General features: G+C 42.7%; 1 protein-coding gene across 2 annotated transcripts in view; it reads right to left on the bottom strand.

The window, feature by feature from the left end:
- The window catches only part of SLIT2 (slit guidance ligand 2), a 598,494-nt gene that overhangs the window by 133,777 nt on the left and 447,184 nt on the right, over nucleotides 1-17,533 (bottom strand). For both annotated transcript variants that reach the window (XM_069202176.1, XM_069202175.1), the window contains exons 19-20: nucleotides 12,912-13,078; nucleotides 12,185-12,317 (exon numbers count right to left, since the gene is read on the bottom strand). In XM_069202176.1, coding sequence (XP_069058277.1) covers nucleotides 12,185-12,317; nucleotides 12,912-13,078 — 300 coding nt within the window. The remainder of the gene's footprint in view (nucleotides 1-12,184; nucleotides 12,318-12,911; nucleotides 13,079-17,533) is intronic.

The following is a 17,533-nucleotide window of genomic DNA, read 5'->3' on the forward strand; positions in this document are numbered from 1 at the left end:
TAGTGACCTATGTCCAATACACACGTAAAATGGCGTCCCCGTACTCACGAAGTCCATGAAAATGGCACTGGAGTTCGTGGGGGCACCTCTGCTAGTGCAGGGGTGCCCTCATACACAGGTACTTGCACCCTGCCCTCTGCCATAGGGGTGACTTATAGTGACCTGGTGCAGTGACCTATGGTGAACAAGGGTGCATGCACCCTTTCACGCAATGGCAGGCCTGCAGAACACTTTGCATGGGCTCCCCATGGGTGGCATAATACATGCTGCAGCCCATGGGGATTCCCTGGTGCCCCAACGCCCTGGGTACCTGTGTACCATATACTAGGGAGAAAAAGGTACAGTTAACAAGTTTTATGGGAGAGAGCATAACCACTGGGGTCCTGGTTAGCAGGCTCCCAGCTGACACAGTCAAACACACTGACAACAGGCAGAAAATGGGGGTTACCATGCAAAGAAGGAACGTACTTTCCTACATCTTGTAACACGGAGTTCCGGCTAAAGCCTGCCAATCGCTGCATGGTGGAATTTTTCTTATGTGCGGTTTCAGAATGGTAAGCTGGAGAGCGAGATTTGGTGTCCCACTAGTGTGATTTCCAGTTGCTAGGAGGATATAAGCAGAATTTTTCTAATGTGGTTGGTTGTGACCCTTAGCAGTCAGAAGGCTGTCATTTGAGTAGGAAATCTACTTGAGTGGCAGCAAAATCAACTCGAGTAGCTGCCACCTGTAATGTGCTGCATGGTGCGGTTCACGCTGACTTGTCAGCAATTAACACGCTCCCGGCACAAAATCACAGAGCAAGCAGCACAACATGCCTAATTCCATCCACTGGCAGAACTCTACATTCTCTGCAACTCCACAGAATTCCCCTGAATCAAATTACGCAAGTTCTGACCCCCACCTACCACTGTGTACATACTGGATGTTTACTTTTGGTGTAGCAGATCACATATACAGATTTACCACAACTCCCCATGTGTCCTGTTTAACGCAAATGGGCCCTGACAGCAGAAGACGAGTATGCTAAACCAGCTGATGGCCGAGTGAGGATTTTTTTTTTTTTTTTATATAGGATAAGTTCCACGTCATTCTTTGTACACTAAAGCACTTGTTGCACACAGCACACGAGATAATAATATGTTCTGGAGCTTTGGTTTCAAAAGTTGAATTAATTCGAGAACTGTAAATTCGAACTTCTCACATACACACCCCACGTACATAATAAACCCCACCCACTGATGTGTAGTAGAAAATAACCATTCGCTGTGATGATCTTCACTCCATCTAAGGCATCGCCCACACTATGCTGCACCTCTTACAGGCGATTATCAAAGCTTTTTGCCGTAAGCAGAATCTCCGACATGTTAGCGTCAATATTTCCAAATGAAAGCCCTGGATAATGTCAGAAGCAAAATGAGTTCCATTCACACTATGTAGGTATCATCAAACAAAAATATGCAATGCTTGGTTTGTAAAATAAATAAATTAATAAATAGGCTTCAGGGCCCAAAAAAATATAATATAGCAGCCACTGCAACCGGCTTTGGTTCTAGCATAGTTCTGGCTACAAGCAGAATGACCTTGAACAAAGTGCTCTAGAGGTCAAGGAGTGTAGGGGTGTATCTGCTTTGAACAGTTACGTTTCAATCTCTTCTGCCACTATTTCATGCAACAAATATAAAGGTTTCAAAGATGTGAAAAAAATGATGAATCCAGTCTATAGGCTCCTGTCCGTCTCATAGAACATCGCTGTACAGTGTCAAGCGTGTCATTCTGGTTAATGTTATCCTTAGTTATTACCTTTCATGCTACTGTCCGACTGTACTTTTCTATTACAAATATTTTGCTGCTTGTATAAATAAAGGAGTAAATAACAAAACAAAAAGAAGGATGGCCCAAGTGTAATATTGCTTTAAATAAACCTGTAATTTAGGTGTCTGGGCGAGTTGCACAGTCCTGATACTGTAATAGCCAGTTACTGGAAACCCTGGACTGTGTTTTATGCAAGTATCAAAAGTTGGATAAAGCGAGACAACATATTTTGGGCTTTAAACCCACTAGGCCAGTGGTTCCCAACCTGTGGTTCGTGGACCCCTGAGGGTCCGCGAAGCCTCCTCAGGGGGTGCCTGACTGCTTAGAAAATTAATTAATATTAAAAGATCAGGACCCCAGCTTTCAGTAATGACTCAACAGGAGATCCTGAGACTCCAATAATGATTCAGTGAGGGTCCCCGGGTTCCAGTAATGATTTGGTGGGGGTCCCCGGGTTCCAGAAATGATAAACTGGTGGTCCACAGATGTCAAAAGTTTGGGAACCACTAGGCTACGGTTTAAATATGCTTCAGAAAAAAAGTTATCAGAGTTTGCATTTTCAGAAAGTCCGTATGTTTACGGTCTGAATGGAAGACTCAGTTTTTAATCTTACAGTGGGACTGAGTATGTACATTGTCAGTTCTTTCTTTGTACGATCTATCAATCATGTATGGATTAGATATTGTAAGCCTTTAATATGACTATACAAAAATATTTTACTTTAAGGGCACACAGATTTGGCTCACCTGCCTCTTCCCCACACAATCTTTTATCTGACGGGCCATCGCCTGTGAACCAAGCTCTCCTGCTGCTCAATGTTATCCTCGGCTAAGTACCACTGATGTAGGGTAAGAGATCTGATCGACATGACTGATGAGTCTGACCAGGCAGACAGGATCACTGCCTCCTGAGCCCAGGCCATTCTAGTGTTAAGACCCAGATTTGTGGAAGAGCTGTGGGGGTACGGGGAAGAGTAAAATCACAAGGTAAGGGGTGGTCATCAGTTTTCAGTGCTCAATGCTCTGCCCGCGTGTGCAGAGCATGGCTCACCACTCCGTAGTCTCTCCACTGCAGGGCACCACGGATCCACAAATCATAGCAGACAGGCCACCCAGCCTTGGTGGGGCAGAGGCCAGGCAGTGGTCCATTTCAGAGATGTTTTAAGGTATGTTTAGCGGAGAGTCTTGCCCTAATGACCTTTAATAATTCATCCACAAATTGTTTTACAAACTGTTTTCCTTTCGTTTATTTTCAATGCGGGTGACCTGTGGGAGTCTATTACTGTCATATTGCAGAGAAATGCTTTATGTTTCATGCAACAGCCTTTAAAAAATTCCTTTCGAGTCAAACAGGAACTCGCATAGGAGAAATTGGAGGTGGTCCCTGATATTATTTGTAATAATGTGACTCGGCTGCTGCGGTTTTACAATATTGAAAACACACGCCATTAGTAGATGCAATCACATTTAGTTGGGTCAATGTGCATGTGTGCTGTCAGCGACCTGGTCAAAATGGGCAAGAAAACGGTGAAATTAGATCATAAATTCAAAGATGTTCCTCCTGGTCCCCAAAATATGTTTGGCCAAGGGCTTCCAAAATCCTTAAGATGTCCTGGGTCCAAGTTATTGGTGACCCAGCGAGTCAGCTGGTGCCAGCATGGTGGGGGTGCCTGATTCTAGCTTGCATTGTGAGTTATATAGCTTGCCTACCCTTTCTCTGTTTCCCATCTTAAAGGACCCAAGAATGGGGGAGTGTCAGGAAGCTGGAATGCCATACACTCACTAACGTGTATTTTCTTCAGAGGCATTTTCACATTTTATTACCCACAGCACGTGACTCAAATAGGCTCCTCCTCTTTTTGCCAGGAAGCAAGATTGCACACATATCCCACCCGGTTGATGTACACTGTCCGGATGCTCTATGGCTGCGTTCGTGCTCTCCAAGGTTCCATTCACGAAAGCTCGCCACTTCATAACCTAGGTCCACTGGTACACATGGCAGAAAAGAAAAAAGCATCGTCGTCCCCCTTCCCCCCCGTAGCTTTCGCTGGTAGGTGTACTGCATTTATATCTCAGACAGCAACAAAAGGTGCATTCAAGAGCTGTTGTACGCTCCGGAAAGAGTCACGAACAGCTCATTTCCCTGCAGGAGCGCCAGGTGCAGCACCTGTCGCGCAGAAATGCTGATTAATATTTTACAGGCTAACAGACAGCTCTAAAACTCTCCCTAAACTTCTTAGAGTGGGCATGCTTGGAGCCCCTTCTGAAGAGTGCACTGCCATCAATGAGTGAACACATTAAACAGCGCCGCCTTCTGCTGCCTCGTGTCCTGCTGTGTACTTAAATATTAATTGTAGCTATTTGCAGCAGTGGGACATTATTAAAGTTTAAAAGCTATCATCATGTCTGCGTGGTGTCGACGGGGAGAGGAAGCGCACAACAGGACGGGTGGGGGTAGAAACGGGGGGTGGGGGGGTAGTACAGTCAGGCTTGAGCTTGCTTTACCTTTTTCTGCAAAATATAGGCTAGTACCACTCCACTAGGGTGGTCTTCCGAACGAAACATGCTTCTTAGAAAGCACAGCAGTAATTCTCCATTTAAATTCAATGGAAAAATGTAGATACCATCAATCCTTTCATTAATTCAAGCACATAAAGTATGACAGTGTTTACAATTTTGGAGAGAACAGGGAGGGTAGTCTGTATGTGGGGTGTATACTTTCAGTAACAAATATAGTGCATCTGCTTTGTTCATGATTGTAAACTAAATGTGTCAGGGCATCTCTGGGAACACATGCTCATTGATGTTGATTCTTGTAATCCCTTTTGCCTGCCTTATAACTCCTGTGATGCAACCAAAACAGCTACCTTTTAAAAACTATCACCATTAAGGTTAAGCAGAATATACCAGGCCAGATCAGTCAAGTCTCTGAGGTGTGGCCTGGAGGGTGCACACTTCTCGCACATGCTCTGGACCCTACTCTTTCCACAAAAGAAAAAGGGGAGAGATCCACTGCTAACAGTTTAGCCATACTCCCGTTGTAGGGCATATGCATAGTTTTCGATTTTAGCTTTCGTTTAACATCTTTTTCTAATGGTGACTTTTTACATATTTTTCCACTAACACAAGAATGTGCTGCATACGCACTTATTCTTGGTAGGCATTGTTGCCCTGAAGTCTGCACATTTAGTCCAAGGTCATACAATCAAAACCTGATGCCCTACTTTTCTCTTTCTGTGCTCGTTAGGGGACAACCTATTTAAGCTCTGGAGTTGTCCTAACCTGGTGCAGCCCTGGCGTGACATAGATCTGTGTCTAAGAGAGGCATTGAGTATTAAGGTGGAGGTCTCCATGAAACCCTGTCTCATTGGTGTTATTCCACATTCTAAAAAACTGGAAACGTGCAGTACAGATCTGCATTCTGGGGCCTAGCACCAGTAGCGGTTCGCTTGGGTCACTCGGGGCGGTTGTGGCACACAGGGGTTGGGAGGGGGTAAAATGTATTAAAAAATATATTACCCCCATGGCCTGCCCCTTTAACAAACAAAATGATAATATCATTTTGTTTGCTAAAGGTTTTGCAGCTTCTGCTGCTGGCGGGGGGGCGATGATGCTCCTCCGCCTTAACGGAGGAGCCGCCCCTGGTTAGCACTGGGAAAAAGACGGGCTGCAATCCAGTGTATATCACAGGCTGGACTGACTCCTCAGTTATAGATTAGATACGGCTGAATGTGCCTTGGCTGAGGAAAGGTGCATGCAAGAGAAATAACAGATTAAATAATTAAGGAAGAATGCCTGGGTTGGGCTGAGATTCTACAAGAGCTTGTGGTGCCCGAGGTGGAGGGGACCATTCTGGAACGCCAGAAGTCACAGTCCTCATGCTCATGACGATCGTCGATTGCCACTGGCGCTATATAGAAAACATGGGTGACCCACCTTGAGAAGGAAAGGCCGTCACATCTGTGTTGAGGCCTGAAGATGGGGGACATCATGTGTTACTAGTTTTTATCTCTTAGTTGAATTGCTAAATGTGAAGTGACGGTAGGGGAGTGAATTATGTGATTGCTGATGGGACCACAGCACTTGTCAGATGTAAAAAAGACAATGTAGTGTCTAAATGTGATACTGTACACTAATATTATATGCACTCTGCTTTTGAAGATTGCAGTGTTACACTGGCCTTTTTCCCTATTTTAGCTCCCTGTCGTATCTATTCACAAAAAAATGAAAATGACGTTATACAGACAATTATAAACAAAAACACGTCTGGTATCTGGCTTGCATTTTGAGTCCTGCCCAAAACATTAAACAAGCCTCTCTCTAGTGGGAAAAAAATAAAAACAAAATTACTGTTTGCATACTATGCATCTATGGGATAAATAATTTAGTGTGTGACGATTCAGCATACTTTTGAGAAGTAAACAGTCCCTCATGCATTAGAAGGCAAGCACTCCATAGGGGTGGAATTATACTCCAACTGCAAATAGCATAAAGTGAGAGAAACATACTCAGGGCAGAACCAAAGTTCCCTGTGTGTGTATGGTAAAGTATTGGTAACCACAGGTAAACTACACAGGACAGGACTGAATTCACACAGTGGTGTAAAAGCAAAACATAAAAGTCGTTCTGGTTGTTTATCAATTGGCTGGAAAGAGGACCCTGTACACTAAAAGGTAATAATGTCACTTTAAAGTCATGGTTGGAACATATAAGTGTCTTATATCAGAGTTGAAGTGCACAACCGACTCCATCAAGACAACACCATGGCCCTCATTCTGACCCTGGCGGTCGGCGGAGAGACGGCGGTCGGACCGCGAACAGACCGGCGGTATTAAAAATGGCATTCTGACCGCGGCGGTCCCCGCCGCGACCGACCGCCACTTCTCCACTCCGACCGCCGCGGCGGTCATGACCGCGGGGCTGGAGTTTGCGCACTCCGGCCCGGCGGTCGTCCCAAGACCGCCAAGGGTATTATGACCCTGCCTACCGCCGCGGTTTCTTGCGGGCGGGAACCGCCGTGCGAACCATGGCGGTAAGCACTATCGGGGCCAGGGAATTCCTTCCCTGGCACTGATAGGGGTCTCCCCCACCCCCCACTACCCACCCGAGTCCTCCCCCCACACCCTCCACCCCCCTGCCACCCCCCAGAGGTGGTACGAACCCCCTCCCCACCCCCACCCCGACATGCACATACATGCACCCCGACATGCAGACACCCCCAACATGCACATATACACACCCCCTACACACACATACACAACGGGGACACATACCCGCACACATACATGCCGACATGCGCACCCGCCGAACTACACACATTGCCCATAGGCACAGCAGCACTCCCCGCCCGCATGCACGCACTCACACACATGCACGCACTCACACACCCCCTCTACACACTCACACGCACACCCCCATGCACGCACACATCACACAACACCCCCCCACCCCCTCCCCTCACGGACGATCAACTTACCTTGTGCGTTGGTCCTCCGGGAGGCGACGGGAGCCATAGGGACGTGACCGCCAACAGAAGACCGCCAACAGAAGACCGCCACACAGAAATGTGGGTCGTAATTCTGGGGGCGGTGTTCTGCTGGCGTGGCGGTGGAGGTTGACCAGTCTCCACTTTCCCGCCGACCGCCAGTGTGGCTGCTGGCGGTATTCCGGCGGAACGCTCCCAGCGGTCGGAATACGCGCAGCGGCATACCGCCGCGGTCGGCGGTCTTTACCGCGGCGGTAACTCGGCGGTCTTGCGAAAAGACCGCCAAGGTCAGAATGAGGGCCCATGTGTATTACTCCCTGAATTATCACAAATAGTGGAAAAAATAAAGAAAAGCAGAGGAGGCGGGGCACCAACTTCAAAGGGGCTACCAGCTATAAACATGACAGCACAGGACAACGAGCACTGGAAAGAATGTTTTTACACCTTATTGAACTAATGTTTAGCCTCAGTGGGTGAATATTTCACTCAATTTACAAAAAAGATCCAGACAGCTATCACCTGATTGCCTTGGTGGACACAGATTCAAATATTTTGCCAGCCTAATATTAACAGACCTGGAAGAATGGGCTATCAAATAACAACCAATACAACCAAACTGGATTTAAAGCTACGTCAAGCACAACAGATAGACTGGTAGCCCTCTCAGTGATAATTGGAAAATCCATTCACAAAAAAAACAACTTTTTCATAGACTTCCTAAGGCCTTTTACCATGTCAACAGGAACCGTCTCTGGTAAAAACGAGTCTCTTAGAACAGCGGTTCCCAACCTTTTGACTTCTGTGGACCCCCACTTTATCATTACTGGAACTTGGGGACGCCCACTCAGTCATTATTGGAAACCAGGGTCCCTCTACTGAGTCATTACTGAAAGCTGGGTACCTAATCTGTTAATAATATTTAATTTTCTAAGCAGTCATGGATCCCCTGAGGAGGCTTCGTGGACCCCCAGAGACCCCGGAAGACAGGTTGGGAACCATTGTCTTAGAACATTCCTCCAAATCAGTTATGCGCCATCCAACCTTAATACATCAACTCATGGATGCAAATCAAGCTAGGAGAAAATCAGGTGCTCTCCCCGAAGGTATCAACACAGTGGGGTCTCAAGCATGGGTGTGTGCTTGCCCCAATACTCTTTAATCTTTTTATCTCAGATCTGAGCAGCCAGATTCAGTAAACTCTCACACTCCAAGACTTATCAGCCGTCCAATAACCTCATTTCAATAGCTGATGATGTTCTTCTCCCAAGTTTAAGTGGGACAGATTTACAGAGGCTTTTAAACACCTTGAATACAGACTGCAATGAAAACGAGATGGCTGTTAACTTCGGCGAAACAAATGGAGTTGCCATTGGCAAAAAGGTATGGCTGCAAGATCAGACTGCCCATCGTCTACATCTTTACGCTTTAAAACCAAAGGCTGAGTGAGGTCTTTAAAACCTGCTTTTCAGGTGTTTTCACCCAAAACGTCATCTCTAACATTACTTCGCTGACAGTGATAAAGGCAAAGCTTCTACCTACAATTGCGCAGAGGCCTTCCCAGACGGGTTCGGCACGTTCCTTAATAAACCACAATGCAAAGTATAGCATATTTTATTTCACCTTCCGTACACGGTGTGGCAGGCCCAGATTCTAATGGAATTTGGTTTGATGGATCAAGAAGTGGCGCAGAAAACTTCACTTCTCAATTATATGTTCTTATTACAGCAAGCAGGACCAGACTCTACGATTCTACATTTGGAAGGAGATGCAATCTGGGGAAACCACAAACTCAAACGCTTGAGTGAGATCACTAGCTGCAGGTCTGGCATTTTCAAAGGCTTAATCTTTTTTGGAACAGGTCCCACAGTATAATGTGTTTACAAAATTATTGAACAAACAAGCACAATGGTCCCCGATGGCAAATGATAAACAGAATTTTGGAAGTAGAAGCCACGTCCGGCTTTCAATCAACTCTCATAAATGACTATTGCCACAGGACGTCTGAAGCATAACAAGGCTATTGTAAAATGAAGCTTTTATTAGGATTTGGTGTATTCCCTTCGTAGGGCTGCTTGCCAAAATGGTCAGACAGCTAGACTTCAGGAATCTGCAAACTGTGCCAACAATGAAAGGAAAGCATGATTCACTTACAGTGCACCTGCACCTTCCTGCCGCATGACCAGAAGCCTCTGCTTCGGAACGTTTTCAATTCTTATGGAGTTAGAACGAGCCGCCAAGTGATCACTGTTTGCATGAGAGGAGAATCCGCCTATCTTACATTTACGAACATAACAGAGAGGCAGCAGATTGCTAAATCTGCCAATGGCGAATCTGCAACCAACACTAAAGAGGGGAATGGCATACAGCCACTACAATGGGCACCTTTACGAGGAAAGGATGAGCAAAAATGACTTATAACATTGACTGTAACACAGGAAAATGCAGCTGATAGATGCAGTAGCGGCTTTTCATGAAAGGATTGTGAGCATTACATCTTCAAGAAGGACTAAGAAAGTAGATCTACCATCTATACAAAGAACAATTTATTTTGCTGCACAGTGGCATTGTTGTTTTTTAATTAACTTGTGCTTGGGGTAGTTGCAATTTATTGTTAGGAGCAGGCTGTTATTTCACACAAACTTTAAACGGTACTTGCAACAGATGTAAAAACAACTTTGCTAGTATGCTCCCTCCTGCAACACCTTAAAAATCAACGTGAACCAACATACCTTATTCCCCTTTTTTATATGTTTGCATATTCATTAGGTTAATCCTCCCCAAGGTCTGCTTTTTAACATAATGCAACTATATTTTTATGGCACAGCTCTCTACTAAGGTTTTATATTATGAACTGTTTTTATTACATCTAAAACGATGAGGGTTTTAATTAACTGAGATGTATACCTACCTGCCTGGGAACTACAGGTAAACTATACTGTGGCGCTTTCAAGACAATTCTAGAAAGAGAGCTTATTAAAGGTAATTTACTATTCTTACTCCACATGCGCTTTGATAGTAGGCAAGGCTATGAAGCGGACGAGGCAATTCTAATTGCACTTTTAGTTTTTGATACACTGACTTGAAAGGACCAGTCACATTACGGGGGACAGGTCCTCATAACACAGCAGTCCTCACAAGGACAGTGTATGTCTGGGCCTGACGTCACAGCGTGGGTTGTACGTGTGGGTGTGTACACACACACACACACGCACACGTACACATACACACACACACACTTCATTTCAAAGTGCAGCGTCTTTAGAACATAAATCATCTACACAAAACCAGAACATGTAACAGAGGACAAGTGAACAAATAGGACAGAACCATATCAGACACAGCCCATCCTCCCTTCCAAGCAGACCCGCCATCACTGTGCATGCAAAATCTATCTACTAAGAATCACAATTAAAGAGGTTAGCAGAGCAGATGTGCAGTCTAAGCTCACTCCCCATACTGACACTTAATACCACTACAGCGAACACACTCATCGCCACAAAGCAAGGACAGATAACACCCACAAAATCAAACGCAACCTACAGCGTCAGTCCTTGCAAAAATGGGGCGCCCAGCATCAGTCTACATACAAGCAAGGTCCATGGCATAAACACCAAAAACATGTATTCAATCATATGACACTGCACACACAAACATACTCGCAGTGAAAAAGTAAGAATATGCTTTTGCACATTTGGCTGCCCTTCCCACAATGCAGAAGTGTATGCCATGCTCAATTTCACATTGAGAGTACAAGCAGCCTTTTAAAACGTTCCATGACGGGTGAAACAATGAGAGTGGGAACCTGCACTTGGTGTAACTTTTCATGCATTCTACTACACCTGTTTTGTGAATCCTGAAAAAGTGTAAAAGTACATTCCAGCGAAGTTTTCGAACTCCACCCCTACTTTTACACTAATATTCTTGAATTGGGCACCAGTTGTTAAGCTGAATGACGATAAAGCATCAACACCACAGAGATGTTGACTATCTTTAATTTTTCTGGGCTGTTTGGCAGGGTAACCAGATAAATCCAAGGGCTCGATTAACAATGGGAACCATACATTTTCACCTGTATTCCGGATGCAGATTCATGATTTTTTCTCAATTTGCAGACATTCCAAGTAGTGCATCTTGAAGTTACTATTTCTACAATTTCCCTAATGCAGCAGAATTGTACACAGGACACTATTATGCATTGGGAAAGGCGGGCCAACTGTGCAATTACACTTTTTTCCTCTACGTGGGCAAAACATTTTTCACTGTAGAGAATCCCCTTCCCTTTTCAACGATTCCATGGTAGAAGAGAATAGGAAGGTCGTTTTGATAACGCTCAGAAGGTTTAAGGATGCTCACAAACTCACAAAACAGGTAATGCCTTATTATGCTCACTACTCATCCTTTCCGTGTGAGCTACTCCTGCATAATTGCGTGCAGGTGTGGCATACAATTAAGCATTCTCGGCTCTAAACATATGTTTACCGCCTAAAATGCCTTTGGGGCTCAGGTGCCATCATCCTCGGGCACGATGTTACTCTTTAATAATTCATTAGTATCAGTTGCTTACATTCAGTTTGTTCAGTTAAAAAAAAAAAACAGGACAACACTACCAGAATGCATTACTTCGGCCTATGAAACCACAAGATTCGAAGAGTCTGGAGAAGTCCATCATCTAGGGCCAGATGTAGCAAAGGGTTTTTCCCATTCTGTGTCAATGGGAAAATGTGTTGGTACATATGTAGTGTTTGAGAACATCAAGTGTTTTACGGTAACTGTTAGCGTAAGGTGAATTGCTATAAAAGTTGAAGCACTGACTGATGTTTGTGGAGACTGTACCGGTCTAGCCTCTATTCCTCCCACTCTCCAGCATCAATGAGATCTGCTACTCACAGCTCTGTCACATCCTTGGGGATTCCTTTGGGCATGGCCTTGAGACCTTTGTTGCTGCAACGGACAACAGTGTCCAGGCAGGTACACTCGGCAGGGCAGCGCGATAGTGGAGAGCAGCTGTTGTCATCATTTCCTGGTTTGTGGAACAAAAAGAGGTAGAAAAATACGTTTGTTCTCAGCTGTTAACAATGTATTAGATGTAGTAGTGCATAAAACGTTATATTGCTTGCGAACCATACCACCATTCATCCTTATGAAGAAGAAAGCATTATCTCCAAATTCCATCTCTGTGGTAGATCTAACAATACCAGTCTGAACTAGGATAGGAACTGTGATTAAATAAATTAAACTAGTTTACCCAACAATATTTGTTCTTTATTTTGCACGATCATTTAATGAACCAGACGCCATCAAATTCTTCCTACCTGAAATGACACCCCATTTTTAGGTCGCACACTGCAACTTCCAGTGAAAAAACAATGGATCCCAATTCAACGCACATGTGAAGGCCTTTTTAATGGCTTGAAATCTCTTGGCATCAAATATACAAATCCCCCATATACCTTTTCATTCCAATTCTAATCAGTGATGCACTGTACATCAGCACCGCTGCTTTCCCTAGTATCCCAGGAACATCAGCAATGACAAAGTTGACATCTGAATTCAAAGGTCCCCGAGAGGGCTTTGCCTGTGATGTTAGGACACATCAAATGCTGGGCGCGCTCACCATCATCGCAGGTGAAGTCCTGGACTGCCACATCCTGGATGGGGATCTCCTTCAGGAAGTAGGGCTTCTGACAGCGGGGGTTTCCGGTTACGATCCGTTTCTTCCTAAGCCAGTCTCCCAGCCAAGCCAGGTGGCAGTTGCAGTTAAAAGGATTGGCCAGAAGGTTACTGAGAAAACACAAGCAGGTAAGGCATAATGTATCCCAAATTGTAGGCAGCGGCTTGCTGGCAGGTAGGAAATGGCAGTGCAAACAGAGGACATTTCTTGTATGAGTGCAGAAGAAGTAGCCTGTTCTTCTGAAAAATGACCCTTTTAAAGAGGGTATTTCCTTAAGAAAGCCTTGTCATATACACTTTTATTTCGAATGTTTTAGCTCTACATATGACATATCACCGACCTATAAAGTAAAAAATATTTTTCGCTTTACCTAAGGCATAACGTAACTGCATCCCTAAATGGGTAAAAAAACGACAAAAACAGAATTTGCAAACCTTTTTCTTAATGTAGCCCATTGGTAGGTGACTTTATTTTTATCAGAGAAACGACTTGCTGTCAAACCACCACACATTGGTAATGCAGTGATTTAACTTCATATTACTAGATTTAAAGCAGACATGACAACTTCGTGAACTAATCTCTCTATCTGCATATTGTTTTTAGGAATAGATTTTTCTTCTGGGCAAGTACTGCAGTCCGTAACATGCCAATGGTGATAAGGAATTGACTCAAGTCTCAACCTACCTGGCACGTCTGTACTCCGGCATGATTTATTCAGTCCTCTTTTGTGTAAACATGCTGCCTCTGTCAACATTCCCAAATTAGTAAATTGCTGAAAATATCATATTTTATATGGGATAATGGTTAGGTGTTTTCCACTTGCACTTCCCCTCAAAAATGACAATCACGGTGGCCTGACTTAGATTTTAGTTTTGTATGTCCCACTGTGTACTCTTACCCTCACCTCCAACTTAATTTGAAACTGAAGTGGTCCTTGAAATGTTACCAAATTACAAAACAAAACCTTTTGAATGTGTTATCTGTAATATATGCAAAGATATCCTGAAAGGTGCAAATTGTTTACACGTCCCAAATGAGCTTTAATAAAATCACTTAATATAAAAATATATAGGCCTCACAATTCATAAATTGTATTGCACATTTGAGTAGGCTTTGGGGGTGCTAACCAGGACTTTCCAATAGTACATTCTAAATCTACAGAATTTGCTAATGTGAACAGATCTTAAGATGATGGTCAATCTGCCATCACAGTAAATGTAGAGGCTAGGAGTCTTGCAAGGGGGGCTGTAAAATATAGTGATCACCCAGAAGCCTACGTTTCTGGCAAATATTTAGTAGGTACCTTCCAACTCTAGAAACATAGTGAAAGGAAATATTACAAAAATAAGGATTGAGTGTCTTTAAAGGGTAGAAAAGGGTAGGGAGAACCTGACTTTCCAAATCACCCTTCTTCCTTCACCTACGCCTCCTTCTCCTCCTCTTCCCAGTTCTGTAATATCATTCCTCACCGCTCTTTACTCAGAGAAAGTCTCCATTCTCGCAATCCAAACTAACCATTCTGCCTAATACCATCCCCTTATTACCTTCAAAGATGACTACAATCATCAATCAATCGATTCTTCAAAGCAATAAGCACTCTAATGTCCACAGTACACTCTCAGACTCAAACATTAACCTCAACTATCATCACTGACGCGTGGATAAACGTTGACCCACAACCAATGATAAATTGTGTGATAACTGCCAGCTACCAAATACTTATGAGAAATTGACCCACATGTAAACGGGAGGAGTATTACTCATTGTCCACAAAAAACAACTATCTACAAAATCCATTGTAAATTAAGCCTCTCCAGAATGTGAATTGCAGCTTGGGAAATGTTCTCCTGCACCATAATTTACATCCTTTTTCTTTATGTTTAAACTTTGATCCTATAATCCAGCATTTCATAACTTCTTCGTAGATAAGCAAACCCAGGCACATTTAGAGACTTTAGTACCTGGTAAGATAAACATTAATTGCCCATAAGCAAATGCTTGTTTTAAAACATGAAATTAATGACTATAGTTCAAATGGTCTCTGGTCCTAACCACACAGCAAGGCATATCAATAGGCAATGGTTGCCCTTCGGAACCTCATCACAGGTATCAGCAAATATCAAGTGACCTGGACTGAGCAAGCTATAATCTAGTTCAACCTCCACATATCTTACACTCCAGCAAATGCAACAGTTGTCACTTTCAAAACAATGCCCAGAGAGGATCAGGTTACTGCTATGATCACCCTGTCTTTTCCATGCCCAACAACCCAACAATCTCGGTTTAACAGTTCCATCACAAAAATTACTACTTCCTCCGATCAACGCCAGGAAATTAGTTGGAGGGAAAAGTGCAAAGGCCCAAAGCAGAAGGGAGGCAAATATAGAAGGATGAATCTGTCAACGAGGAAGGAGGCACGCTAGTGAAGTACATTGCTTTGCATACCTATGGAGATAAGTACCCAAAGCAAAGTGGGATGATAGACCAGTTCAAAAGGACCAGAGTTCTGCACTTGAGTCCCCAGCAATTGTCTAAAGTTGAAATAAGTGACCACTCTTTGCTCCAACCTGGGTGGAGTCATGTTTGAATTTTAGAAAGATGAGTTTCTTCTACGTAGGTTAATAGTTGTATTGAGGCAGCTCTTTCAATCAATTTGATTAGGAGATGAGCATTAAAGAAGAGTCAAAAATAGAGTATGTATTAAGCCGTTGCTAGCTGATTTTCAGATTTGGTTGATGTAGGCAGTTTTGAGTTCATCTAAGAATATCCAGATTTTACAGAGAGGTTGATGATAATTTATCTTGATAGGGAGTGCAACTGAGCTGTTAGTGAAGAAATCATTGGTTATGTGAGTGGGATAACAGTTCTCTGGTGATTCTGATGTGATACATACTTCTGCAAGAGTGAAACGTTCTCATTAGATCAAGGGCTGAAGGAGAGCTGTGTTGTTAAAGAAATGGAATTAGAGCTCAAGGTGATGTGTGGGTTGAGTTCTAGGTCCTCTTTGAGATTAAACTCAAAATATATTTGTGTCTTTGTCTTTAGAGGTAAAGTGGTCAGCAATGGAGTAACACCGTTTTTCTGTGAGGGTGATTTTTGATGTTGAACATTCTGGGTTGAGGAATTTGGTAATTATCTTGAAAAGTTCTCTTTTTGGGAATCTAGCTGCCTTTAGGTTTTATAGATCCTAGAGGGGTATTGGAGTGTAAGACTGTCTTGGGGTTGTTTGTTTTTTCCAATGTTTTCCCTACATAATTATTTAGGATATTTCAGTTCTGGCTTTGATAGAAGATAGAGCACAAGGTTCACTCTGAGGGCCAAAAATAAACTCACTATAACTCATTTCTACCACATTATCCTAATCTGCCACACATGGAAGGATATACTGCACACCTCCCAGTCTAGGTGACCAAGATGGAAAGGGGCGTAGAAAACTTTCATGGGCTTGGAGAAAGGTGCTGTTGACGGTCAGTTGCTATTACATTTGCACTGCTATCCCTCATCTGTGCACATGGATGCCCAAAGAACTGTAGGAAGGGAGAGGGAGACAAACCCTCTAACAGACATATTGTCAGTCTCCTTTGTGGGCTCTTTGGCACTACCCCTCATAATCTGGCTTATTAACTAATGTGAAATGTGCATTACGGTAATGTGAGGGTGCACTTTTGTTGCCAACATTTGGCTGGGGCACTGTGATAAATGGGTGTGGAATGAAAAACGTATGCAGCTTACTTCTAACAATCTTTTTGAAATTACATTTCCTCATGATGACAATCTTTCCGGTCTAGTATTTCATACCCATGTTTTTTTATTGGCTAATGCACTCTTTCATTTTAATTAAAAAAAGGATACTGTCATATAAGCATAATTTTCTATGCCAGTTTCTACACCATACTGTGTTCTAGGGATTCAATGTCACAATATTGTGGTAAATAATATTGTGGACAAAAGTATTGTGTCAAAATATTGTTTACCACAATATTGTGTTTCTATACTTAAAATGGCAATGTCATAAAGATTGAGAAAAAGGTATTGTTGACAGTAATATCAAAAAAGGCAAAAATACTGTTTTCAGTATCTATACAGTTTACAGAAGTAAATGTTATATATTATAATATATACAATTAATGTAATGTAAAGTAAATAAATTTCACTATTTAATACTATACATATAGTTATATAAAACACACAAACAATTGTATATATAAATATATATATATATGTGTGTGTGTGTAGTATGATATAATTAATGCAAATATTATTTTAAAAGGTACATTATATTAGTGTATGTGTATTTTTTAATATTTTAAAAAATACGTCTTACTTACTACTTTAAAAAGCGAATATAATAAAGTACACAAATATATACTATACAGAATACAAACAGAAAACATCAAAAATGATAACAATTAAAAAACACAATGTATTAATTTCACTAATATGTCTAATAGTAAAATATAAAAACCACAAAAACACATTAGTATAAACATTAAAAAATAAACAGTATTAAATGTAAACAACAAACAAATAATAATATAAATCATGTTTTACCAATATTAGGAAAG

Source organism: Pleurodeles waltl, chromosome 1_2 (genome assembly GCF_031143425.1).
Source record: "Pleurodeles waltl isolate 20211129_DDA chromosome 1_2, aPleWal1.hap1.20221129, whole genome shotgun sequence".
Classification (NCBI taxonomy): Eukaryota; Metazoa; Chordata; class Amphibia; order Caudata; family Salamandridae; genus Pleurodeles; species Pleurodeles waltl.